At 46.1% G+C, this 25,716-nt stretch overlaps 1 protein-coding gene across 1 annotated transcript in view; it reads right to left on the reverse strand.

The window, feature by feature from the left end:
- The window catches only part of LOC149343725 (neural cell adhesion molecule 2-like), a 218,736-nt gene that overhangs the window by 87,602 nt on the left and 105,418 nt on the right, over positions 1 to 25,716 (reverse strand). The window contains exons 2-3 of the mRNA XM_089542441.1: positions 8,787 to 9,067; positions 3,538 to 3,712 (exon numbers count right to left, since the gene is read on the reverse strand). Coding sequence (XP_089398567.1) covers positions 3,538 to 3,712; positions 8,787 to 9,067 — 456 coding nt within the window. The remainder of the gene's footprint in view (positions 1 to 3,537; positions 3,713 to 8,786; positions 9,068 to 25,716) is intronic.

Here is a 25,716-nt window from a genome sequence, read left to right on the forward strand (position 1 = left end):
CGCAAGTGTTTCCTTGCGAAAACCATTATGTGAACTAAAACCTTGCACTCTTTATTGCGCAGAGCGCTGCGCCAGCTTGCTCACGTTTGTACATCATAAACCATTACTGCTGTGTTGTTTCTAGTGGCATTTTTCTCACCTTGCTTAAGTTCGCAATCAAAGCATAAAACGTAAGGGTTTGAAGACAAATAACGTCGGCTAGAATTTACATTTATGTAAAATGCAAGTGAATGAGTAAATCATGGTTCTAATTGAGAGCAGCCAGAGAAGTTTTGTATTGCGAACACTCCTAAATATTCTTGCAAATATCACACGTGTCACGCATAACAAGGCACATGTAAATCGCCATTTCCAAGAGCTATCTCATAAACATGATGTCACGAACGGAATGGACTTCTTTTTTTGGCTGCACAGAAAACGACACAAATATGTAAAGATAACTTCTGTTAGTAATTTGAATTGTACATTCTCGCCTGGGTCTGGTCACAGCACTTTTTTTGCGTTATATTGGATAACTCTACTTAAGGAACATGGTTACCAGCTGCATTTGAAAGATAAGTAAAGCAATAGGTGACGTTACTTCAAAGACTGACATTTCGTCCAGACCTCTCTTACGTAAGGCAAGCTGAACTGCCTCTAATAAATTGTGCTTTTTTTCGACTGTCCTAGAGGTTATGGCTTCAGTTTCGTCATCTCATTTTTTTTTTACCTTTAACTAACCCTTCACTTTCTCCTCATTCCTTTACTGGCTGAGCGTCTTGATAATATTTGTTTTGAGCTGATTCTTAGCCTCACAACACCTGGCTTAGAAAGCGTGGCGGATCCCTGTGTGTGCTGAATTCGCAAGTGCATTTGATTTCAGACTGCAAAGTGATTGCGCAAAAAAGGCCTCTATAAAACATGGCATGATTTGTAGCCTTTGAGTCTATTTGGTTGAAGAAACGTTGGAAACTAAAATGCGAAGGACTCGAACTCTTTCCGAATGATCCCATGGAACCATCTCTGTAGCCGTAAATTTATTGCGCGAAAGACCTGTTATAGCTAAGGAGGTAAAAAAAAAAACTTGATTATTTCCTCTCAATACCAGGGCACTGCTCTATTAACATTGCAGGGTATATAAGGAGGCCTAAATTCTTTTTCTAAACTCAAGCATGTTATTGCTCCTACATTGAAAGCAGCAACAACAACCACCGATTTCTGACGCAGACAATGGGCGTGCGAACTTGAACGCGTTCGTGGCACGCCTAAAGAAGTTAAACCTCACTTCTTCCGGAAGATCGGTAGCGATGGGTCTTGCGTTCACTGCTAAACGAAGCGAGATTTTTAAGAGAAAAAATCCCGATGAGAGCTTCTCAGTGCTGCCAAAGCTGCGATCCCGAGCGGCAAAACCAGGGCCATGGCCCATCCGCCCACCCACTTTACGGTCCTTCATGAAGCTCGTTGATTACAGGTTGATCTATGCCTCGCTTGTTATCGGCTCCACCTCGAAAGGCTACGCTCAGAGCGACGCGACAAGCTATAGTTCGCCACGCGAGCGCGCTTGTATGCATGAACGGTGTACTTTCGGTCTTTGCATGCCAGGAACCAAGGAGCGGGGCGGACTCAATTTAAGCTCGGATGGCTTGATGAATGCTCTTGTGCCAACGCCGAGAAAACTGGCCATCTTCAACCCGCGACACGAGACCAGGGAGAGGGAAAGGGGGACGGAGAAGTCGAAGCAAATAGCGACGCCGAATAAAAGGCGGAAAAGGAAGAGAAGGGTTTTGAAACAGAATACGTTAGAAACGTACTCTACATAAAAGTGCTATGGTCTCTATATTCGTGCTAGTTTTGGACGAGACCTGCCTGAGAACAGCGTGTGAGGGAAGTCGGGGTTTTCGGGAGAAGTGCTGTGTTTCTATACGCTATATCATGCCTGCATTTCTGAGCGGGAGCTTTTTTTTCCCTCCTCTCTCTCTGTCTCTCCCTCCCTCTTTCATTCTCCGGCTGGCGCAACCTTCGCGTAGCTATAGCTGCCCGAGCGAACGCTTCTCGCTACCGCCTTCGCTGCCGCCTCAAAGTGAGCCATTCGTCTTCCACGCCCGAGCTGAAACGAACTCTCACGTCTCCTGGGTGCTCCTCGGGCCGCGGCTCGGGCACGGCGAAAAGAAGAGTGGATTTGAAGTGGTGAGCAGAGGTGCAAGTGCCGCAGCCAAGAGAAGGATATAGGGAGCCGAGAATTGGACGACGCTGAGAAATCGGCGAACGAAAGGCGCTTAGAAATTTGATTTCAACCCTAGTTGCGTCTGGAGAGATAGAAGCAAATCTTGCTGCTTGGCCGCGATATCACAGTTTGGCGTTTTTATTTCTTTGTATTTTGTGTGTAGAAAGCTGGAACGATGCTGAGGCAAGAGTTAGGGCGGAAGGTAGCCTTGAGCGGACACGGTTTGAATTATGTGGGGTGGTATATTTTGGAAAGTGCTCTTGTTCTGAAACGGGAAAAAAGGGAAAATATTTGTTTTTTATCGTAACTCCCGAGAGTTCTACTTCAAAACATGCCTTTTCGCTAAGGTTCAAAATCCGGCTTAGTCTTGAAGAAGTTTTCTGCCCAAATTGCACACAAGCAATAAAGTTGGCTTAGTTGTGGTTCAGTCTCATACGAGCGACTGGAGTTGGGCGTGGTTTTTTTAAGCCATGTTTTGATTATAGAATTCCCTGCATAGCCCTGACGGATGTGCATCCTGGGTGAAACTTGATCCTCAAAAGTCAAAATGTGGCACTACGCTCCTGCTGGTATAAAACGACAACCACAGAGAGCTACTAAACGCAAGCTTGCTCATGGAAGCTTGCAAGACTCCTAAGTTCTTTCCTTTTAGACACTGTTTTCGAAATTCTGTATACTATTTATAAACTATCTGTTATCGTAGAAACAAACTTACAGCGATGTTACGGTCTTAAAAAATAACCTTACTTTTCCGCAAAAATGTTTTGTTTTGTTCCAAATGCAGCACAAAAATATTGGTATTGACGGCGGCGGCTGCACTTCTACAGTACAAGCTGCACACTAAAGTCTCACGAAAAGGTTGCCTCTACAGCACGCAACGTACAGGCGCGAACATTGTAAAACGGAACACAATGCGCATTCGTGGACCAGACTGGACTTGTGCGACGTTTTAACCGGTATTGAAAACTTTTGAAACGGATCATTCATCTAGAATGAAATCACCGACATAAAACAAAACGCATTCTGCTTACTAATGCCTTGTTAGCAATCGCTGATCAAACGCGAGTCAAATGCCCCCTTTCAAAACAACTTCTAGGTGTACGTTGCACCTAATGCGGACACTTAACACATGTTAACAATACCTGGTTAAGACAGTTTGGTAAGTTTGTCGAGGTAATCGCATTTCCGATCCCCGTTTCAGAGAAGGATGCATGCGTCCTTTAAAAATATCTGACTCACAGGCTCTCCCTCCCTCACCCATTCCCCCCCCCCCCCCCCCCTCCCAAGACACACACACACACACGTGTTAAAGCGAGCGGGGCGAACATCCTTACCGACGACCTGTAGGCGCACGCTGGCGTTGCGGCCGGTGCCGTCCCGGAAAGTGACGACACAGACGTACTCGCCGGTGTCCTCGTACCGCAGTCCCGTCACCTTCAGCGAGAACGGGTAGCCCACCATGTGGAAGTAGGCCCTGCCCTGCCACTCGGGACGCGCCCAACGGACCACCTGCGCACCATCGGAGAGCGAGGCTTGAGTGGTCGGCCGCACGTTTCCACTGGTTTTCACCACCATTGTAGCCGTAGTCAAGATAGATATTCGCTTCCCCGGTAGTCTTACGTCACCTCTGTCTTGCACTGCACATTGCCTCCGCGTCCCAGCAAAGTTCCGTACAATAACGCAACAACGTTTCGTTTCTGTTGGCGACGTGATACCACTCCATCATAAGAGGCCATTGGTTACCTCTTTAGACCATTACGTATGCTTGGCAGTTACGCTCCTTTCTGTTAACTTCTGTTCGGCGACTATCAACTGGCGTTCTTACTTCATCCATAGTCCTCTATCTATCGAGCACTAAGCGTTACGTCTGTAATTTTTATTTGCCTAACTGACTGGTTTTTCTGCGCTTTGTTGCATCGTGGTCTTAGTTAGTCCTTAATTATCAGCCGCATATATGAGTAGTTCTTCAATACAGCCATTATATTTTTGTTCCTAGAGAGATATGTTGCTGGAATGTTTATAATTTCGCAGTTCACCACCCTTCCTGGCTATCGTGAAAAGTTCGTGGCAGTTCGCATAATTTTAATTTCCGCCACTGATTCTGTGCGATTAATGCCCCCTCTACTGCCTCTCTTTATATTTAGAAAAGCAGGAAATGCTCACAGAGAAGCTCGATTTTTGTTTCATATCCGAAGCATAGATTTTGAGTCAAGGAATCTGAGAAGAGTCACCTAACACGAGGACGACACTGTTTAGTAGCCACTTGGTACAAAATCCAGTGATGGGCTATACACTAGTCGAGCTGGCGGTATGGTGGCGGCCTAGGCTGGTTGTATATTAGAGCTGCTACTAGTAAGTTGGCACGCCCGTCCGAAACTCTACAGGCATAGGCACGGTAAGTGATCGTTCTATGCCTTTTTAGTCGGCCATCCGTTTTACGCAACCACTTTTTTCCACGATCACAATGTTAACTCCACTCGAACGCCTCATAAGCTGCAGACCCTAACAGCAAGAGGCACACTGCACATCCTGGACGCCCTTAGTGCAGTGGCTTAGAGCCTTGAATAATATCAATGGCTTTCCAGGTAGTCTCGTTTTACGAAGAGGTGAGATGCATTGCGACTTCTCAATAGAATGCCCTTGGCCTGCGCTCTGAATTTCTATTTTTCGCCGATCCTTTTTGACGAATTGACGTCATGAAGATGACAGACACAGCTACTCTATTTTCGTTTACTTGCAGCACCCCCATCTCCACGTTCAACGCAGTAAACTGGGCATTTTGATTGGTTCACCTCCCTGCATTCCCTTTGTCCTCCTCTCTTGCCAGTCAAATACGGCCAGAGATCGCGCGTCGGCCATTCATGTAGTGCTCCGACGTTCGGCGCAGCTGTCTGGTGCAGACGGTTCTTTTTTTAGTACACTCATTGCCGCAAGCACCAACCAGCTTTTTGGAACATACACTATTACAAAACGCCGTCTTCACTCGAAACGCCGTATTCTTTTTGTCGTCGCGAGACAGTTTACCGCCCATAAAAGCTCAGCACAGACGTATGGCTATTAGAGTTTCTACAAGGATCCAGTCCAACAATCTAATTCGTCGCTCAGCGCAAACCGTGCCATGGTGATAGACATTGCCTAAACTTAGCGCTAATGAACGTTCGCATATGTTTAGTGCTAGCGTGTGGTAGCAAGCTCTGTTGTGAAAACGCAAGGACTTTTTCTTTTCCAGTCTATAAATCTAGTCTTTCCCACGCAAGAGACGACGCAGTCTACTGCAAAACGAATGGCTCTTGCGTAAGTAGGAGGCGAAAAGTGTGCTGCTGTATCTTTGCTCGCAAAGCAATGGCCGTGCAAAGCGGTCGTAAACAGAATGGCCTTAGGCAATGTTCTCTCATAACGGCGATAGTAAACTACGCCGCCACGTGTCATATTCTTATTCTTTTACCACATTGGGGAGGCAGTAACTTGTAATAGACATTTGGGCACTGCTCGCAAGCTAACGCAATACGTCAGCTCTGGGCAGAGCTCCCGCCATTTTTCACTTCTCTTTTTGTGCCTAAGACATATAGAGGGAGGAGAGGTTTCGCTGACAAATGTTATTGACTAACGCACGCTAACCGCTCAGCGCTTGTACTATGCACGGTCATGCATCATTGGACTCAATTTGCCGACAGCGATACTTTGTTTCTGCTATGCCAAGTAAGCTTTATTTACTCTTAAGTTTAGACTTGGTCAAGAAACGGTTCATTCACCAGCTGTGTTATGCGACTGTAACGATTCGTGTGTAGTAGGTAGGACCTTAGGGTGCCCTCCGAGTTTGCAGTTTACTCCTTCCTCCTTCACCTTTTGTGCCCTGATCCCTTTCCTCATCTATCCCTCTCCACTCTCTTTTTGCTCTGAAGCCATGGCCGCCTCTCGAGTCATATTCCAAATGTGTAGGCGTATTTGCGTACAAATCCCCTTCGAATTTTAGTCCCGTAGCTGGAATTAAAACTACCACAAACATCGACAGCGGACACAATGAATACGGGTAGTAGTGACAAATGACATACATATGCTTGTGACGTGAGTAAGGCTTAGAGCACCGAAGTTTTCATGATGTCGTACTAGAGCTGTGTCCCTTACAGAAAATATACTTATCCAGTACGAAAGGATTTGTTCTAGCTTTTTTTTTTTGTCCTAGGTTGTGAGAAAGCTTCTGGAACAGCTCATGCATTCCTCCATTTTCAGTATCAAGTACTTTTAAGCTCCCGAGCTGGCTCCGGCGTCGGGCCGGAAGGTCTGGTATGCTAGAGTTTTTTTTTAGGTCAATCAAAGTTACAAAGCTAGCATCGCTGTGTGTAGTAACAAACCCTCACCAACACCGCTAGGAGGTAGAGCCTAACCTCACGTCTCTTGGTGCCTTGCCGGACATGCCAGCACGGTAGTATTGGGCGAGCTGGTGTTCCATGGTGACAAGTACATATAAACAGCGCTAAACAACAGGACCAGATAGAGGAGTAGACAAACACGGCGCTGATCAGCGCCGTGTTTGTCTACTCCTCTATCTGGTCCTGTTGTTTAGCGCTGTTTATATGTACATGCCAGCACGAGCTCACAACGTCACTCACTGGGAGCAGCAGCATCACGAGCTCACAACGTCCCTCACTGGGAGCAGCAGCAGCACGCAGTGCTTTCAGTGAGCGGTGTTCAGATAGTGGGCCCACTTTACGCGAACTCTTTCTCGTACTCTTGTGTGAGGAGCACAGCTGCAGGTGCATGAATTCTATTCCCATCTCTCCCACCCTCTGTCCTCCTGATACGGCGACAGCCTGACAATTATAGGCGGTTACAATTTGCAATAACTTAATAGGTGCCCATGCGATGGGTCAGATACGTTGTACCACGGTATGGGATAACATGACGATGATCTCATGACTTCAGTTTTAGGCTACTGCTTTCATCATCCCCAAAAAAAATGTCTGGTGTGATGACAGTATGTCCCACAAGTAAAGAAAATTAATTTTTCTTGGTAGATTTATTTGCGCCATTGGCAAAATTTGAGGCAATGACAGTGTTCGATCCCGCTAATTCTTCAACCTGTCACTTGTCACAGTGTTAGACAATGGCTACGACTGCACAAGAACAGCAAGGAAGAGCAAAGACGTGCGAAGGATGGTATTGCTGTCAGCGCTTATGAATGTTCTAACTTCGCAAGAATTGATAAGGACTCCTTAAAACTGCAAAGTGTGGGTCTTTACATTGACGAAAGAATGGCTAGCATGATCGTAAGACACCTAAGGAGGATTGACAATTCTGCTTTCTTATCAGAAACTCTTGCGCAGTCGCGCAGAATACTCCAGATTTCGCCACACAAAAGCTTCACCGACCACAAATGTTCATCGCAAAATATAGCTACGCTGGCATGCAGCGCCACTACAACTGCCGATACACATGTTCCACATTCTAGCCGAGTTCTTCAAAAAGAAAATACATTGCATCATCATCGTCCTATGCAGCCTAGGTTGCAACATTCTTGTTTTTTTCGCTCTCTTTCTCTCTTTTGTATTGTCACTGACATGCACACGCTTGTACATGACAGGTACACTGAACACTAACGTCTTTCGTAAGGTGCTAATAACTTAGTAAGATTTAAAAGGAAGTACCAGAGGTGAAAACTATGTGTAGGGCGTTTTCTGAAGAATAAGAAATTACAAATAACGAGCCAGGGAATGTTGCGTCTTTTACCTCCTTGTTTCGGCCGTAAAGCGCATGTATGAGTGCTCGGTACTGATCCATTTAGAATCGCGCAGCAGCAGCAGGAACATTCTCCACTGCGCAAGGGTACATCAGTGTCTAGTGTTCATTAGATCGGCAAACCCATTTTTTCAATCATGTAATCATCATTGCATAATGCTTTGAAGCAATGGACACCGCTTTGCTCCCTCATCCTGAGTACGCTTTAGTATGAATAAACAATATCACGAATATTTTATTAATATTGTGATATTGAAAGGGTACGCAGTTTAGGCCTCGCAGTATAGGCAATCTCCGAGAACTCTCGCGTGCAACCGGTGCGCGAAGAGAATGTTACCCACGCGCGCCTTCCATGTGACATGTCAGTTCTCATGGGATTATGCGCAACCTTATGCGACATGTGGCCCTGATAATGGGGCTCTTTCGAGCAGTTAGTCAAATGTTTAGGGGAATCCCCCAAGGTGGAGTAAATTTGTAATAAGGGAGTAATTACTCATTGGCATCCACCCAAGCGCAGCCATACGGCTACAAAGGAAAGCTATAGAGCTTTCTCAGAAATTTCGTAGTGAAAGAAAAATTAGCCTGGTCCGGGGTTCGAACCCGGGACCACCGCTTCACCGGAGCAGTCGCTCTACCAACCGAGCTAACCGGGACGGTAAGCTTATGGTAGGGCGAGAGCGAATTGATCAATAACTCGAAGTTTTTTCTTTAATTTTAATTTTTCGCTAACTACGAAGTTTCTGAGAAATCTGTATAGCTTTCCTTTGTAGCCGCATGGCTGCGCTTGGCTGGATGCCAACAGTAATTACTCCCTTATTTCGAGCAGTTACAGTCGCCCAACACTCACCTGCAGAAGGTTGGCCCTGGCCCCGGCGGTGAGCTTTCCGGCGGAGTCCTTGGGCGCCCCGAAGTCCACCGTGTATATGGGCTGGCTGGAAGCGGTGCCCGAGACGGCGCCGGTCGACGACGACGACCCGTGCTGGGCGCGCCTGTGTGGTCCCAGGTGGAACCACTCGACGCGTAGCGCGTGCTGGGTGCTGTTGAAGGTGGGACTGCGCGTCTCGCACGGAAGCTCCGTTTGCTGGCCCTGGTTCACAACGATCGTCGGCCGGCTGTTGTGGGGAGGCTCTGCGATGCGTAAGGAAAAAGCGCTTTTATTAGAGAAACGTTTATAGACTTTTGAAGAAATACAACAAGCCAATCAAACTTCGGCTTTTGCGAGCAATGTTTTATATTGCAAAGACAGGCCTTTGAACGAGTCACGCTATAGCTCCCCCAATGAAATATACGAATAACACTAGGAATTCATGATTTTTCGCACCAGCACAGCGAACTTGTATGCCAAGGTTAACCGCAATGAAGTTAGGAATGGTGTTTGAACTGCTACCGCAAAGTCTGCACGAAATGCCGGCGCGGCTTACGATTTGAAAAGTTAGTCACCTGAAAAGTCGTAGGTTAAGTTCATGATGTAGTAAACGGCACGTGGTTTCGAGCGAAATATAAAAGCTTCTATGGATATGTTAATCGCCGTGAAAAACCATTTCTCTGAGAAATAAACATGTTTCTTATTATTTTTTTCTTTGTGACTGATTTGAAGCTTATTAACGTCACATGAAATTTGTAACGCTAACTACTACCAGTGCCTCCTGGATATTTCACAGCAGCTAAAACCACTACGTCTACCACCTGAGACATTTTCGAATACTTGGGATGCAAAAAATTTTAGGACGTCGTACAGGCGGGCCATTCATATATGAATGGTGCTACTAAGGGACACGTTCACTGTGCCCAGTATGTGACGCGTGAGAACATATGTGTGCCAAAAAACCTCGATATGTTTACAGATTTCTTATCTTCGTATGTCCCAGAAGAATGCGCATTCATTGTCCTAAAGCCAGCCTGGAACCTATCGATTTCTCGCACGATCTATCCATGCTTTGCAGTAATAGCTGCATAGAAGGATGGATGTATCTCTGTTTTCAACAGTTTTTTTTGTTAATTTATTTTCAGCACTTTGGTATTTCCTCATGGCACCAAAGAAGCGTTGCCTTTATATTCGGTTTAGAACAATACGTTGTCAATTCGATGGTCAATGACCACTTTTCAGCAAAAGATATTTATGATGCCGAATACAATGTTCACACAGTCTGCCCACTACACGCCCACCTTCTGACAGCCTCCTTGCCTTAATTTTGATTTACAATTTCTTACAGAGCTTCCTGTGTCAACTAAGTGGATTTCCGCGGCGCTCACTTTGAGAACGCGAATTTGATATTGATGAAGACAAACGCTGCAGGGCTCATTCATAAGCCTCTAAAGCGTGCACAGATGGGGTTGCGTTTAACAAGGATTGAAGAGGCGGTTTACGCTTCACGTGCCATGCAGCAACGCCGCTAACGTCACAATAAATCACACGAGCTTTTAAATAGTTAATATATCCCTAGTTTCGGAGAAGAACAGAAAGGCACTGTCATTGGTAAGACAAAAATAAGAAAAATTCATGATAAATCAAGTAGAATTTAAATTTATATTAAGGTTTTATGTAAGCTTAAAAAAAGTTAAACCCAGAACTTTAGTTTATTGTGCTCGCCGCGTCCATGAGTTGAGAGTAAAAGGAGAGATAATATATGTACTTAGTCATTCAAGTCTGTAAATAGCATAAAAGGCGTGTACATCACATGGATGTGCCAGAAAACAGGGTTTAATCGTTTATAAATTTATTTATCATAGGGCTCCCTCCATAGATTCAACATCGGTTCCTTTATGGTGGTACTTATCTTGATATAGAATTTAAAGGCATGTATTGACATACCCACATTCTTTCTAAAAGGATACCCAGCCTAACGGAGCAGCGTAGTACTGGACCGGTGTGTCAGCGACTTGAATTACCTTCTCATTCCTCACACAATGGTTACGCTCCCTCGAAAACTTCGTATAATATAAAGCATGCAGTGATATAACGGTGCAGTTTATACAGCACGCACATAACGATTACGCCAAAATCATTCATTTCCATAATGAACAAAGAAATACTAAAACAAGCAAAGAAGTGAATTCTACTTAAAAGTACGGAAGGAGCATGGCTAAGCTACAAAAAATCACCGGAGCATGTGAAAAGGAAATTATTTTGATTTTGACTTTTGGTCCCAGGCAGGAGTTCAGTATCTTCCTCTTAACGGTCAAAGTGATTTCAGCTGCATTTTGGTCATTTGGGACTACACTCGTCAAAATTTGATGAAGGGGGTTCCTGAAAGGAATAGCTGATAACTGCATGTCATTGCAATGCAAGTCGCTTTTCATCGTAAGTGGTTTATGTGCGTTGCATTTGCCGTACAACTATGTTGTGACTATTGCACTTTCCTGGAAGCGTTCCACAACAGTCGATGCACCCGTTTCGAAGCATGTCGCCATTCGAAAGAGACCTCTGTTTTTTTTTTTTTTAGTTGGTGTCTTGAGACAGTTCCATTCCGTGATTGCTTTGCGTTGTTTGCAATTACCGCTTGGTTTCCTAAAACCACAGGATTCTAATTTTTCTTTCCAGCAGTAAGTGGCGCTACTGATCGCATTTGAAAAAACAATACCTCAAGCAATCTAGCCATTTTTGTGTTTGGTCAAGTTTGCACGTTCGTTGAATAAGATCGTTTTCATCATGTTTACAGTTGCAAAAGTCGCTCCCTCAAGCCGGATTTTGTGAAAGGTTCAAATACTTCGACATAATTTCCTCCTGCAGTTTCTTCAGGAATGTTTCCATATTTTTCTTTCTTCCGCTTTCACATTTCCTTTCACTTCTTTGTAGTTGGCTAAATTTTTGAAAGCTAGCCTTGAATAACATCTTGTTTACGCAGCATTTTTTCTGGTTTCTTAAGTTGCCGTTTCCACGGTTGGAGAAGGCTTCCACAAAAGCACTCTTACAGACAACGGAAGGGGGACTGGATTAAGGCACACAAACTTGTCGAGCAACATTCGCACGCAAGTTGTATAACTACTTGTAACAACCAGACGGAATTGACGGAGGAGAAGAGTTAGAAATGTATGACCATTAATGAAAGAATGAATAGAAACCGTACTTAGTACGTATTAACCAGCGCATAGTCTACTTTCCTCGTTATGTTTTCATTTCTTTTTGCAGGTATATCTCCGGCGATGCGCAACAATCGCAACTGCAGAATCAGCTTCATTATTTCGGAATTCATTTCAGCAGCGGGGCGGAACAAAGAAAATTCTCAGACGCTGTGTCACTTGTGTCGTTCAGTCCTGCGTTCCACGGTGCGATGCTCGAATAATTGGACGAATTTTCTTCAGAGGCGTGGTTCCATGCCGATGACGAAAGCCCTTTTACAGCGCTATCAGCCTTAGACTAGTACAGCCCGGTCTTGCATAGTTGCCGGCGTCGAGTGTTCAGCCACCTCAAAGGTTCAGCATCAGTCACGTGACTGCTCCGTGCAGGCAGTTGGTGCCTCGCGCAGCCTTCCTCTACATGTTTGAAGGCAAGTGGTCGCAGCGAGGCCCCGCCGAACGCCTTGAAACGCCTAGAAACGTCTCTAAACGGCTCGGAACATCTCGAAACGCCTCTCAGGGAAACAACCTGAAGTTCGTCGTCCTTTCCCAAAAGTTTCAGTCACGCTGCGTCAATCGTCATTGCTGTCAATGTTGACGTCGGGAAGCACATGCAGTTTGTCGTGGACGTCGCATGAGGATACCTAACTGCCGAGTACGGTCCAACGCAGTGGGCATCACGAAACACATGCGTCGATAAGGAGTTGAAGTGCTGTGTAAAAAAATTGCGTCCATATGCAGGCATTTTTCTAACCATGTGCAGCAAAGGCATAATCATGAGGCAAGACGCGAAAACGGCAGAGAGACAGCGAACTCGGCGGCCGTGTGCAATAATACTCATTCTCGTCATTTATTAATTAACCGCGAAGCCACCGCCCCCATCACAGAAGCCATCGACACACTCATTATGGACTGCGTCTTCGTTTCATAAATCATTTTGCGAGCCAGCTAAAGATGATCACTTGCCGTTCCACTGGGCGAAGGCCCGTCATTCTCATATGCAATCAAAAAGCAAACACTGTTTGCTTGCTTGTAAAGCACTTGCACACTACAGCAGAACGAAAGGTTAAAAAATATCTAAAATAACAATCGTAACAACACAAGTGCAGCGCTATAAAATTTTTGGTAAAACTAAGAAAAGAATTTTGAGATTTGAGAATTGAGAACTGTGTGCGCCATAATGTGAAAGACTGACTCAAAGGAGCACCCATTTGCTTGCATTTATAGACAGTTTCAGATAGGGTCTCAGATAGAAATAAAAGCTGTGAAGATATTTTTTAGCCATTTCTAATAATTCGAAGATCCATCGTTTTCTCAATGATAAACCATTCACTTCACGGAAAATTTTATTACTGATGTCTCGCACTGCAGCCAAAGGGTCATACGGGCTTTTGGAGCACAACTTCCCCGTAGTTGCATATTCGAGTGAATATTTAAAGGCTTAGAGCATTGCTGTAAGCCGCATATGCTGCCCCCTCGTAACTCCATTTATCTAATTTATAACCCATCTCCCGAATTGCATCGCGGCTCGTTAAGCACGCCCGGCACTTGAGTGAAATGGGTCCGGCCGAGTCCTCCCCGCTTCAAGGACCGAAAAATAAACATCTCCGGGCTTCCGATAAATTTCTCAAAGCACCTGCCGCTTTCCATTAACGACTCGCAGTGGCGCCTCAAGCAGTGCGCTGGGATTAAGTAGCGCCCTTAATTAACACGCAACACGTCGTTGCGGATGTTTGAAGAGAATGTCCCACCCTTTCTCAAGAGGAAGTGAGACTCCCGATAAATGGAAACAGGATCCTGAAAGGCAGCTGAGTGTACTTAGGAACCAAGTTATAGCGAGCGGTATGTAACGTTAATTATTATGCTAATCATATGCGGCAGACGGGGAGTAATGAAAGAGTGGAGGAGCTAGAGGCGCTTCTAAATGCGGCGGTCGCGTGAGAAACTAACTGAAAACTGGCGAAGAGAAGAAGAAACTAGGAAGTCGGACATTTTAGAAAATCTAGGCAACAACAGGTTTTCTTTCATGTTATTGGTGCGGCGTCGATAACGTGGGGCTTTCATCGGCGCGTTGTCTATTTGCAAAGCTTGCTTTGCTGTCCCGAGATTAGTCGTGTATGTACTGTCTAGAAGCCGTTTCGTTTCTAAACCTTTTGTTTTTCTCGACGAACGATTTTCTCGACGAACGATTTTCTCATTCTCCGAAAGCGCAGCACTGTTTGCAGAGTAAGATAACGAAGCCCTGTGCGTGACGTGCGCGGTGCACACGAAACATTCGTGCCTTCGGCTATTGTATCGCCCCGGCTTGTGCGGGAAAACAGAATCGTTGTTGGTGTTTCTGAGCGGACGCGGCCCCTTTGACTGGAAAAACATAAACCTAGGTGAAAGCCGTGACTGCAAAAACTGCCGATCGGCAGTGAACTGTTTTTTCAAACGTCTATTTGTGGTGTGTGTGCTGTCGAAAATTATTTCGTTTTGGCTGAAATCGCCTCGACTAACACTGTAGTGATGTTTTCTTGGTAACTACCCTTTGAAATCAATATTCTGTTTACTAAGCCTAATGATGCCTTTAGATTGAGCAAGGAGAGTAGGGAGGGCTAATCGTTTACAACTGATGGTCATGAGGTCGGAATGAGCAGAGATTATTCCTTTCTGTACAGCAGCACCCTGTTTTAGTAAAACCAACTAAAACTGCCGGTTATTGTTCTGGCAAAGAGACCAAGACTTCGAAAAGGTAAGCTGGCATTTTGGTTACGCACTAAGCAGGAGCGTTTTAGGCAATTTTGTGAATAATACAAATAGCTAGAATTTTTTTTCATCTGTTCAGTCGGTTCTACTCGGCTTTTTTTTTCTGGGTTTTCTTTAGTTCAATAATAGAGCACAGGACGTCGACTTTATTTTTGAATAGATTTCCATTTTTGTACGTATTCATTCCACAGCTATCAATGTTGGCAGCTTGAGCTTCATCCAGTCTAACAACCGCGAGACACGGCCTATGTCCCAGATGTTAAACGTGAAAACCCCAAGCTAGAGCGATTTCTACTCACTTCAGCAACCGGCTCAGCAGACCGCATTATCCATTCTGCGAGCCAAATCATATCTTGCATCGGCTTGTACGCCAAACCAGTACCCTAGAAAAAGTGCCTTTCGATTCTCCTATTTGTTGCTTTGTGTTACATTGAGGCGCACAAAACACACTGCAATAGCAGTATGATCCGGCAGGACTAAATTACGAGCTATAGCCCATTTGTGCGAAAGAAGTAATGCGGAAGTTCAGTGGCTAGCAAAATCGTATCTAGCCTATGTACATATGTCCGGAGGTCCCGAGACTAGCAAAAATGGTCTTTTACCGATGTATGAGCGTAGGTTCGTAGCTTAACAAGAATCTTCTCTTCATGATGTATGTCTGGAGGTTCAGAGCCTAGCAAAAGGAGCTCACATCAATATACACGAACGGGAGTCAAACCGGCGGCGCGCGAACAGATCAGCTTGAAAGGCCGCTGCGCAAAACCACTATGGTGCCGCCGTTTTTTTTTTTTTTTTGTTAAACATGGAATACTAGGCTGTCGCCGCAGCCGAACACGCATCTTGTTCAACTCCACCACACTCTCGAGCTGTAAATTGCAGAGCGTCGTATTTATCAACTTCCACTTGCTCCGCCCGCGCTACATCCCGCTCATAGTTGTCTTCTACGTAGCAAATGTAGCAACCATTATGTGTGGATTTTTTTAATGAACGACAGAATTAGAAGCTCGGTGTGTTGCGAACATAGAGTTCTGACAATGCCGCCGTTTTTACGTTTTTGTGTGCACTAAATATCCGCAGTGTACATTCACGACAACGATTGGTGCTTGCGCGGCAAATATTTCGCCCGCTGGCGCGCGAATAGTAGCCCGGATCTGTACAGCGATTTGTCGCGTTCCTTTTCTCCCGTTCCGAAAAGAGCTGGCCAGCGATCTAGGGGCACGAGCAAACATTCTTGCGTTCAGCTTTCCCGAACTGGTACGGACTACTGGAATCTGCTAATGTCGGCGCGGACCTTTCTCCTCAAACGATCAGTGCGATCAGCGAAGCCTGTCACACCTAACGCGCACACATAACGCGCACATCTACGCACGCACGCCACTTCCCGGGGAGAGGGGAAAGAGTCATACAGAGAGGCAACTGCCGCGGCAATACCGATGCTCATTACTGCATGGTCAGAAAACGCAGGGCAATTTTCGACGCAGGCTAACGCCGCCATTTTGCGGGGGTGGGAGGAAGGGGGGAGGGGGGGGGGGGGGGGGGAGGGGACAGTTTCGTCGCCGCTACACACGTAGGCACCTCTCTCGCACTGCAGCCGACACCGTCGCCGCGCACGCAGACAGGCGGGCCGCGTCACGGTGACTTCGCGCCACCGCAGAGTACGAGACCCGCCAAATTGCTCCGTGGCCGGCGACGTTTTCCCTTTCATCGCCCCTTGTTTGCTCGCTTATTTTTGTCGCTTTCGCTTAGCGAGCGCACCCGACTGCGTTGTTGGGTGCGAGGGTTAGAGCAGCCGGCGCAAGCACCGCGATGACGTTCCGACGCCACCGCGCCCCCGCGCGCGCATAATGGGTTGGCCATTAAGGGATCTGTTTGTCACGACTGCAAGCACCGTTTAGTGCATGCGCCCACTCCTCTCTACATCCACGTCACTGCCTTCCTTTAACTTCGCCTTTTTTTTTCCACTGCACGTGCCCTGCCACTGGCTTCAGCCGTCGCATAAAAACTGGGACGTCAGGCTGCAATTTACGTTAACCAAAGTGGATTAGGGCTCCGTTTGTTTTCAACGTGCCAAGGCTGCTAGTGCTTTTGTCGAGTAAAGCACATTTGAGAGCACGAGCAGAGGTTGTGAAACAGCTGAGTGAATGCGCTTACATGGTTCACCTGGCACGCGAAGTTCACAGAATCTCGCATGTGGGCTTCTTGCCTCATATTTGAACCGCTAAAGCTCTGAAAGGTGCGCGCGTTCTTGATTTGCCGCATGACGTTAGGTGGCGTAAAACGTGTAGCTTCTTTATTAACACATACACGAGATATAATCCTCTTTTACTGGGATTAAGAGTCTGCAGTGCGCAAATTTACGAAGTTTAAAGACATGCGGGTTAGCGCATCTGGGTTAATACTTTCGCTAGAGCGATAAATAAGCATTTCCCATCGCTCTCAGACATTGTAACTTATTCAGCTTTATTTCTTTTTGCGACTGGACAAAAAGGCGCACATTTTTTTTTTGTCTTTCTGGCGCGGCGCCGGTCGAAGCTGCATGCTGGAAATTCAGCAGAAGCGACGCTTATGGTCTAATGCCGGCGTTAACGAAACTAGTGGCGGCGAGTTGCGGCACCAAAAATGCGTTCCTCGAGTGAGCACTGAGCAGAATGATAAAGCTATGTAGCACTTTTCACTCTTCGGCATAGTCTTTGAAGCTGCGGTAACTATGCCAACTGCATATGCATGTGCATACATGTGAAGCGAGCTAAAAGTAACCGGAACCAAGGAAATCATAGAGGATTTGTTTTTAATAATTTTCTTATTTGCGGTATTGATGCGGTCACAGTTAGCATTGTATTCATTTTACACCTCAAAGACAACTGAATAGACAGTATAAAAATGAAATAGAAGTAAACATGTAAATTTTGTGCTCAAAATGTTACTAGGTGGTTTAAAACGACACGAGTGATTGTTAACGCCGTTCTGTTTGTGTAACCTCGGACTAACTATCGCGACGACAAGGGGGAAATCAACACTACTCCGAACAGCTACGGAGAGCTCACCATGTTCTGAAAGTTAGGACGCCGTAAATACCCACTTCCCCACAAGACACTAACAAGATATCAGGCAACTACACGGAGATGGCTACAAACAAACTCATACCGAAGTCGCTACATATACAGTAAGATTTGGACTACGCAATACAATCCAGAATGCGTGGAGTGCGGAGAGATAGCCACCCTCTGCCACTCCACATGGGGCTGTCGGGCGAGCCCGATAGAGCCCAAAATTAGAAACCCGTCAGTCGAGCAGTGGGAGGAGCTTCTGTCCAGCTCCAACCCGCCAGATCAGCTTGCGCTGGCTGAGCGGGCCAAGGAGGCAGCAAGAACCATTGGGATCCTGCACCTAGGAACACCACCTGCTGCTCAAGACCCCAACCCCTAAACCCCGTCCCATTTTGCGGAATAAAGTTTTATACTACTACTACTTAACGCCGTTCTCTGGTGCTACATTGTTTAAATTAGACGAAAAGAAAAGGTAGATAGGGTTTGTCAAAAAGAACAGAAACTGCACTTCAGGCATACTCTACCTGCTTGCCTGTGTGCAACAATAAATTCAATGTCTCGCATAGTGTGCTACCCTTAATGCGTTAAGGCGTTAAATATAAAATTATGTATATAGCGAACCCGTGGTACACCTGGCGGTTATTTCTTTGTTTCAGGCAAATTCAACACCTTTCATATAGCGAACACGCTGCTTTTGTATGCGACCGAGCGAGAGATTGCAGGCAAAGTTTGCCACGAGGGATAATGTCAGTTTGTTTTTTGCTTTTTAATTTACAGTTTATTACGCATCTTCCAAACAAAAAATGGCGAGCACGATACCTCTGACTGTTTTTTTAACAAATGTTAGTATTTTTAGTTTGCCGCCGCGGTGGCTCAGCGGTTATGGTGCTCGGCTGCTGTCCCAAAAGACGCGGGTTCGATCCCGGCCGCGGCTGCTAGAATTTATTTGGAGGAGAAATTCTAGAGGCCCGTGTACTGTGCGATGTCAGTGCACGTTAAAGAACCCCAGGTGGTCGAAATTTCCGGAGCCCTCCACTACGGCGTCTCTCATAGCCTTAGTCGCTTTGGGACGTTAAACCCCACAAACCAAACCAAACCTATTTTTAGTTTACAATTTTTATCAAATGTGAAGTGCGGTATAAAATTTTGAACGCTACTTATAAACAACTGCAAAATTGATGTTTTCCGTTCAACAACTAGGGAATTATCTTTTTTAATGCCTGGATACACCGGCTAGGTCGAAAATACGTTTTGTAATGAAATATTGACCATTTTTTATCCGCGAACGTTAGTCAGCCTGCCGATATAGGAATTGATGAACGGCTCAGCTGCACATTCATTGTTTTCGCATACTTTGCTTATTCCTTTTAATGAAAAATATTTATTTTAGGCAGTGGCATATACACAGTGCCAGTTATTGGTAGCTCTACTTGGCCCATGCTTCGCGCTTCACGCGCCGTGCGCGTCTCGTGAAAGCTTTCAGCAATCTAGCGTCGCGGTTGATGCTGTGGTAGGGGGTGGTGTAATCAAAGGTGTAAATGTGACACGTGCTCAGTTTAATACGTGCTGCAAAGGCCAGCGCACGCAGTCACGCTCCACTGATGCATATCAGGGAGACGGGGATGACTGAGGTAGCGGAAGAACATATTTAATAAAGCTTGGAAAGTACGGTAGCGGGGTCTGACATCGTGTTTCTGTGCATTGGGTTGTGTACTGTAACGTTTTCTCCTTCCACCTCGATTGTTGTTCTCAAAGCTGCACACACGAACTAAAGGTCATTGAATAATTAAGAAGAAATGGTAACAAAGTGCGATGCTGGAGCGAAATGGGTCCTTTCTAGCACATGAAACACAGCGCAGTAGGCAGACCGAGCCGCCCCCAACAGAAGGCTTCAGTTGTTACGTGTAAGTACGCTCACACTAAATTTCATGCAGACCCTCGTCTAACAAATGCAACTACCTGCACTTGTTAGACGAGGGTCTAACACTACCTGAGCTCATTATTCATTCATATTTTTTTTGTGCAAAGCATGCCCTCCGTCATGAAAACCTGTCTTTATTGCGCACTAAGACTCCTTCGTAGTTAACCAAAAATTTTTGTATTTTATAGACCATTGTCGTTTATTTTTTTGTTTTTAACTAGCTGCTCTCCATGTTCATGAATCAGGGTTGCGCGCCCCAAAAGGCTGCGTAAGCCGTAAAGAAGGAAATACTTGCTTGTATTTTTCTTTATTTCTTTATATTCGCAGTTATTATTGCGTTTACTTCCCTTCTCATGCACTCAAAGGTTGCGCAACTTCACCGACAACGCTGACAGGAGGGGCACCTCGAAGTGAAATGCAAATTCAGGCGAACATATTTCGGCGGTAACGTATAACGCCCATGCTCCCGGGTCGTGATTTACGCCCAAATCTTTGCACATAAACTACACGCACCAGGATCTGTGCGTCCCTTAAGGCTAAGATCCCCGACAGTCATTGCTGCAGCGCAAGACAAGTGCGGAATCTTCGATGAGCCTCCCCTATATTGACGTCATCCGACTAGGGAAAACGCGTTGATGGCCCGCTAGGGCGTCCCGAGTACTCTTCATGCCTTCCTGTCTCAAGTCAGTCGTGCATACACCTCCCAGCCAGCCTTCTCAATGCGTGAGGGACGGAGCAAGAGCAACAAAAGTGAATCAACAAAATGGCAAAAATGGGAAAGTTATGGCGGAGATAAATAAACACGCAAGTGGAGCTTGAGAAAGAAGTGAAGAGGAAGGGGGCGGGGACCAGCCGTAGAGAGGCAGACAATGACAAGGCACAGGGGCATAAACACTTTACGACGACGCACTGCTCCACAGACGAGGCGGGAGTCTGAGGACTGTAGAAGGCATGGGACGACGTTGAGAGGGTAGCTGAGCCAGAATGGGAGATGTTCGGCGCGCGTTCACTCACTGGTACCGCTGTTGTCGTTGTTCTCAAGCTTCGGGACGCCTCGCCGACAGCAGCCCGACGCGTTGCGTGCGAATGGTACACGCGGACGGAATTTTACGCCGGCCCATAAACAACCAGAACTGCTGCATTGGCTTCAAAGTCGTTCCCTCCTCTTGCCCTTGACGCTTTTTTCTATGTTTCCTTTCCCCTTTTCCTTTGTGTCCTACGGCTTCCCGATGAGGATGAAGCGGGAACGCAAGGCGCCTTAGCGACCAAGTTATCTCTCGCTGAGGCAATTTGCTGGTAGTCGCCGCGCTCGGAGGGGCACCGCGTAGGCCAAGCGCGGGGATAGATTTCTTTACGGCGCTATAGCCCTGCATAGCCCCCCCCCCCCCCCCCCCCCGCCGCCGTGCTTTCCGGTTCTGTGCTTTCCCCCTTCCTCCTCCCCTATCGTCGACAACTGTGATCGGCGACTCGTCGTTAGCACATACGAGTGTGCTCACGTGGGTTACATCCCGTCGTAAACATGTCTCGGGAGCCCGGGAAGCACACCGAACGGCGAACTGGGGAAACAAATGCGTGAATGGCATAATTTATGCTCTGCAGTATATTTTCTTTTCAAACGGCAGCTTTCTTTTGTTGCTTTTTTTTTACCGCTTCGAGATGCGGCGTCAACAGCGAGAAGTACGCCGTGACGCCAGGCGAAAAACTGCCGGCTGCCTGCCCCGACAGTAAAACTACATACCCCTAGGCTGATTGCGTATTCGGCACCATGCACTAATTATCGCGAATCAAAATAAACAAAGAACGCTGTTGGCTGGTTAGAGACAAAGCCTGCATTGATTTTTTATTTTTCTGTTTTGTTGAATTCGAAACGGAGCGTTTTGGGTTAGGGATTTAGTTTATGACGGTGCCCTTCTTGGGGGGTTATCAGACACACACGCAAACACGCACACAAACGCACGCACACACACACAGATGATTGGAAATGCGGAATGCTTGTTTGATGCAACTGATAAAACAATTTGTGCATTACAAAGCGTACAGCGAAGAAACAACTTGCTAACAGCTATTCTGAAGGAATATTGTTATTGCTGTGAAACACTCCTGTAAAAGAGGGATTTGGGCGCACGTTGAATAAAGAGATTCGTGTAAGGAAGTCACTTGTTTGTTAACGTTCTAGGTGGCGACACTTTACGGCAAGTAGAAGCCATGCTCGAGCGGTTGGCACAGCGATGGCAGTAGGCGACAGAGAACAAGAAGTTTTTACACTTTCCTCCTGGTCGCAAAATTGCTCCGTATCATTTTGGGAAAGGTTGTAGCCGATTTTAACTGACTGCAGCATAGGGCTGTTTAGATTAGAATTCGGGGCTTTTTGCCTAACAGTGGTGGCCTCTTCAAGAGACCGACACTGGGCATGGCAGAGAACTCAAATGAGTAGCCATGGTACGCCACTGCCATTCACTATTCCGTTAATGCACGCATGGAGGGCAATTAAACACGCTTCATCCGGCGCTAGTGAGCACAGGTTTAATACAAGCACTGCAGCGACGAATCGTCAGGTGAAAGTTTGCTTACACGTTTGAATAATGTGCTTCCTAGGGGGCTTGCAGAAAAGTAGTTTATTGTAAGCGTGATGAAGCTGTGTCTCTATTGCTTTAGCGATCGGAAACAAGGCGTTGGCCGTTTGCGTATTGTTTATTTGTTCCTTTGGGACTAGCTTTTCTTGGTGGACTTTGACTGAATTCACTCTTCATAGAAAGTTCTTGACCATGTTAAAATATTTAAAAGTGCAATTTCGTGTGCTTTCATTGTTTATTGTAAGTTAATTCCGGTCTTGGTAACGTACTCGCCTATAGGAGTTCGACTCACGTGCTGACGCAGTTAACAGAGCGTGAGCGATGATCGTTTACCGCGACGCTACTCCTCTTATTAATATTTTGTAGACATTAAATGACCTTCTCAACGGAGACCAGGAGCGAAGAAGACGGGGGCCACTGCCTGCCCGGTAAAGCGGACGCATGAGCTACACTGAGAGTTATTCCCTATCGTGCCGAACTAAGATGATCCGAAGGGAGACTGTATCGGTGGGATGTTTATTCGTAACTGCTATGCCCACTGGTTCAGCTGTATGTCGCACTCCCCTTCTCAAATTATTATCTTCCCAAACGCTTTCAAACGTGGGGTGATCTGGAGACTTTCCAAAAAGTGATCTTTCAGACCCCCGTTTCCACCATTTCCTCCACAAACGCCGCAGCGAGTGCCACCAGCCGGTGACACCAGTATCAGTTTTGCAACAAGAAAGCGCACGCTGTACAAAGAAATAATGCTGACAAGTTTCCCATCTTCAAATATCGTTTCCAATTGCCACGAACCAATCAGCAGGGGGCGGCATGCCTGTTGTAAGATATAAAAGATCAGCTTGTTGTCTGCTGTGTCCTCAGTGACGACTGAACTAGACGCCGTCTATTCAATTGCCACAGCCCCCCCCCTCTCCCCGTATAACATCGGCAGAGCTTCTGGGAGCACTGTTCTCTCAGATTTCAAGGCGAAGTTCCAAAGAGTGTGATATGTTCTTGTTTTTAGCCTAACAACAGATGGCACACACCCACACTGGGGGTTCGGTAAAGAATCGGGAGTCTCAGATTCATATTCCCCTCTGGGTTTTCATACCAAAAAATAAATAAATTACATTGGGACAAGCGGGTATCTTCTGCAACTAAAAGACTATCTAGGAAAGGACAGTCATGCTTCTAACGAGACCATACGCGTAAGCAAGACCTTGGTGGCAAGCCGTTTTGGCCAGCTCAGGTTCATCGAACGGCGAAAACGCTGCTCGGAACACTTGTACCCTTCGCGGCACCGCAAGTCGCACCCTTGCACGCAGCAAGGGATTCACCTATCACAAATAACCATGCGTCTTTGTACTCCGCGTGGGACATTATCTAAACTAGGACGGAGAGGCTTGGACGAGGGTCACGCCGAGTTACTTATATCTATGTACACTGAGAATAAATTACAAGTTGGATCTTGTGATTTCATATTTCCAGTGCGAGTACTATAAGATTCGGCGATTCGCCAAGCGCCTTACGAGCGTCTCGAGTTTAAAGCCTTTGTCTTCACAGAAAGTTCATGGAACTATCAGCGTACGGCCTTCAGGCTCCTTTTGAACTCAATCACCGACACAGAGTCCGGCGTCCGAGTTCAAAACTTCGTTGCTGGCCTTTTCCAGGACGCTGGTTCGATGACGGCGCGTTTTAAAACACAACCAACTATTCCCTCTTTTCTCTCTGTCTCCGTTCAGCCTAATCACCTTCTTCACGGGACGGTTGAGTTGCTTAATTTGAGCATAGTGTTCATTCATGGTCCTTTTTTTTTCTTCAGGACGCCTTCTTAGCCTCCGTCAGTACCAATAAGCTCTAATTGAGAATTTGACTCGTAGCATACACCGACACGAGGGCGTATGCGGGTTGAGTATAACTTCCTTTTGTTCCCGTTTCGAAATTCGAAGGCTGCTTGGCACTTTAGTCCTTGTCATAACCACGTCAGTAGATCGCCGTATAATATGCGCGCGTTCATAAGTGTTCACGCGCCCGTGTGTTGTGTGTTCATATCTGTGTGTTGTGCCGCTGTTTGTGCGCGCATACTTGACGCATTTCAGCCCAGTGCGCGGAGACCTGGGCCACAATAATATCATTGCCAAAACTGAGCTAAGAAAAAAGTAATTAAGGCTACAGATTCCTGCTTCCATCTATGATTTCTTGTTTCCTTTGTCTTTGCAGCTCCACGTAAAGGGTATTTGCAGACGGTTTCGAAGAAAAGGTTGTGTACTTAAAGACAAAATTATACAACCCGTTTTAAGGAAATTCGCTACAATATTATTGCATCCGCAAGAACCAAAACTGCAGGTTTCATTCCAGTGGCACATTGTTGAATGCGGCAAACTTCCCCTGAGCCTTGAAAAATCCCGGAAGCGCGATTAAGACGAAGTGAACATTTAGAAAACAGCCCAGAGCCAGACTCTCAGAAGATCTACCACCATCGCCATTTTATTATTATGTATTCGGGCTCAACACGCATTTGGAATTGCATTCAAATTGTGCCCGTAATTAAGAAATATTAAAAATGAAAGTTAATAGCCCGAGAACTGCGCTCTGGTCCGGTCTCTGCCACTACAGAAACGAATAGCCCCCATTAGAGTGCGGCACGACACCTCGTAATTACAAATTGCATGGACCACACGGGTGGTCACTGTGATAGGAACCCGACGAGAGGTGGAAGTGTGCGGCGAGCTTTACATATTTTAGAGGCCGCAGACTCGCCGCAATGAAGAATTCGGATGCTTTAATTAAAGGCGCACGAATGGCGGCTCGTCGCTTTAACTGAAGATGATGGTGCGGGGAAGGAGCGAGGGTTTTGTAGAAGGGTCCGATAAATTGACCCCAAAATATCAATGACCACATTCCAACCCGCAAAGGAAAACGAGAAACGGAAGGATACACCGAAAAATAAAACGCAAGGCATTCCACGCGCAGGAAGCAGAGTTCCTGCTGGTTCCTTCGGAAGCTGAATCCTGCACAGATAATTTGAGCGAAATATTAAATTGGAGATAATGAGTGCCCACGAAGTACGCCTTAAAAGCGTGGGTGGGCAAGAAACTAGTATGAAGGCTCGAAACGCAGTGCTAACTTGATTGAATTAGATGCCGGAACGGAGTATTTCGTTTTTTTTCGAGACACATGTAAATAACATTAAGTGTGGAGATATGTCAGCCAGTTTTAAAGAAGTATTTAATCGAACTCCACTGAGTTACTGGAATATATAAATTTTTCAAGGCAGTAATTTCTTATTCTCTCTGGAGCTGCACTTCTTTGGGGGTGCGAAATACTATTTACCGTTACCCGGGGCTCCTTGACGAATTCCAAAATTACGGGCACGTAGGCCAAAAATTCCGTAGCTGCCCAAATACTGCGACAGATTAGGTGAACTAGTTAATTATTGCCGTGTATGCG

This window comes from Amblyomma mixtum, chromosome 5, assembly GCF_055824585.1.
Source record: "Amblyomma mixtum isolate Tamu chromosome 5, ASM5582458v1, whole genome shotgun sequence".
In the NCBI taxonomy this organism is placed as follows: Eukaryota; Metazoa; Arthropoda; class Arachnida; order Ixodida; family Ixodidae; genus Amblyomma; species Amblyomma mixtum.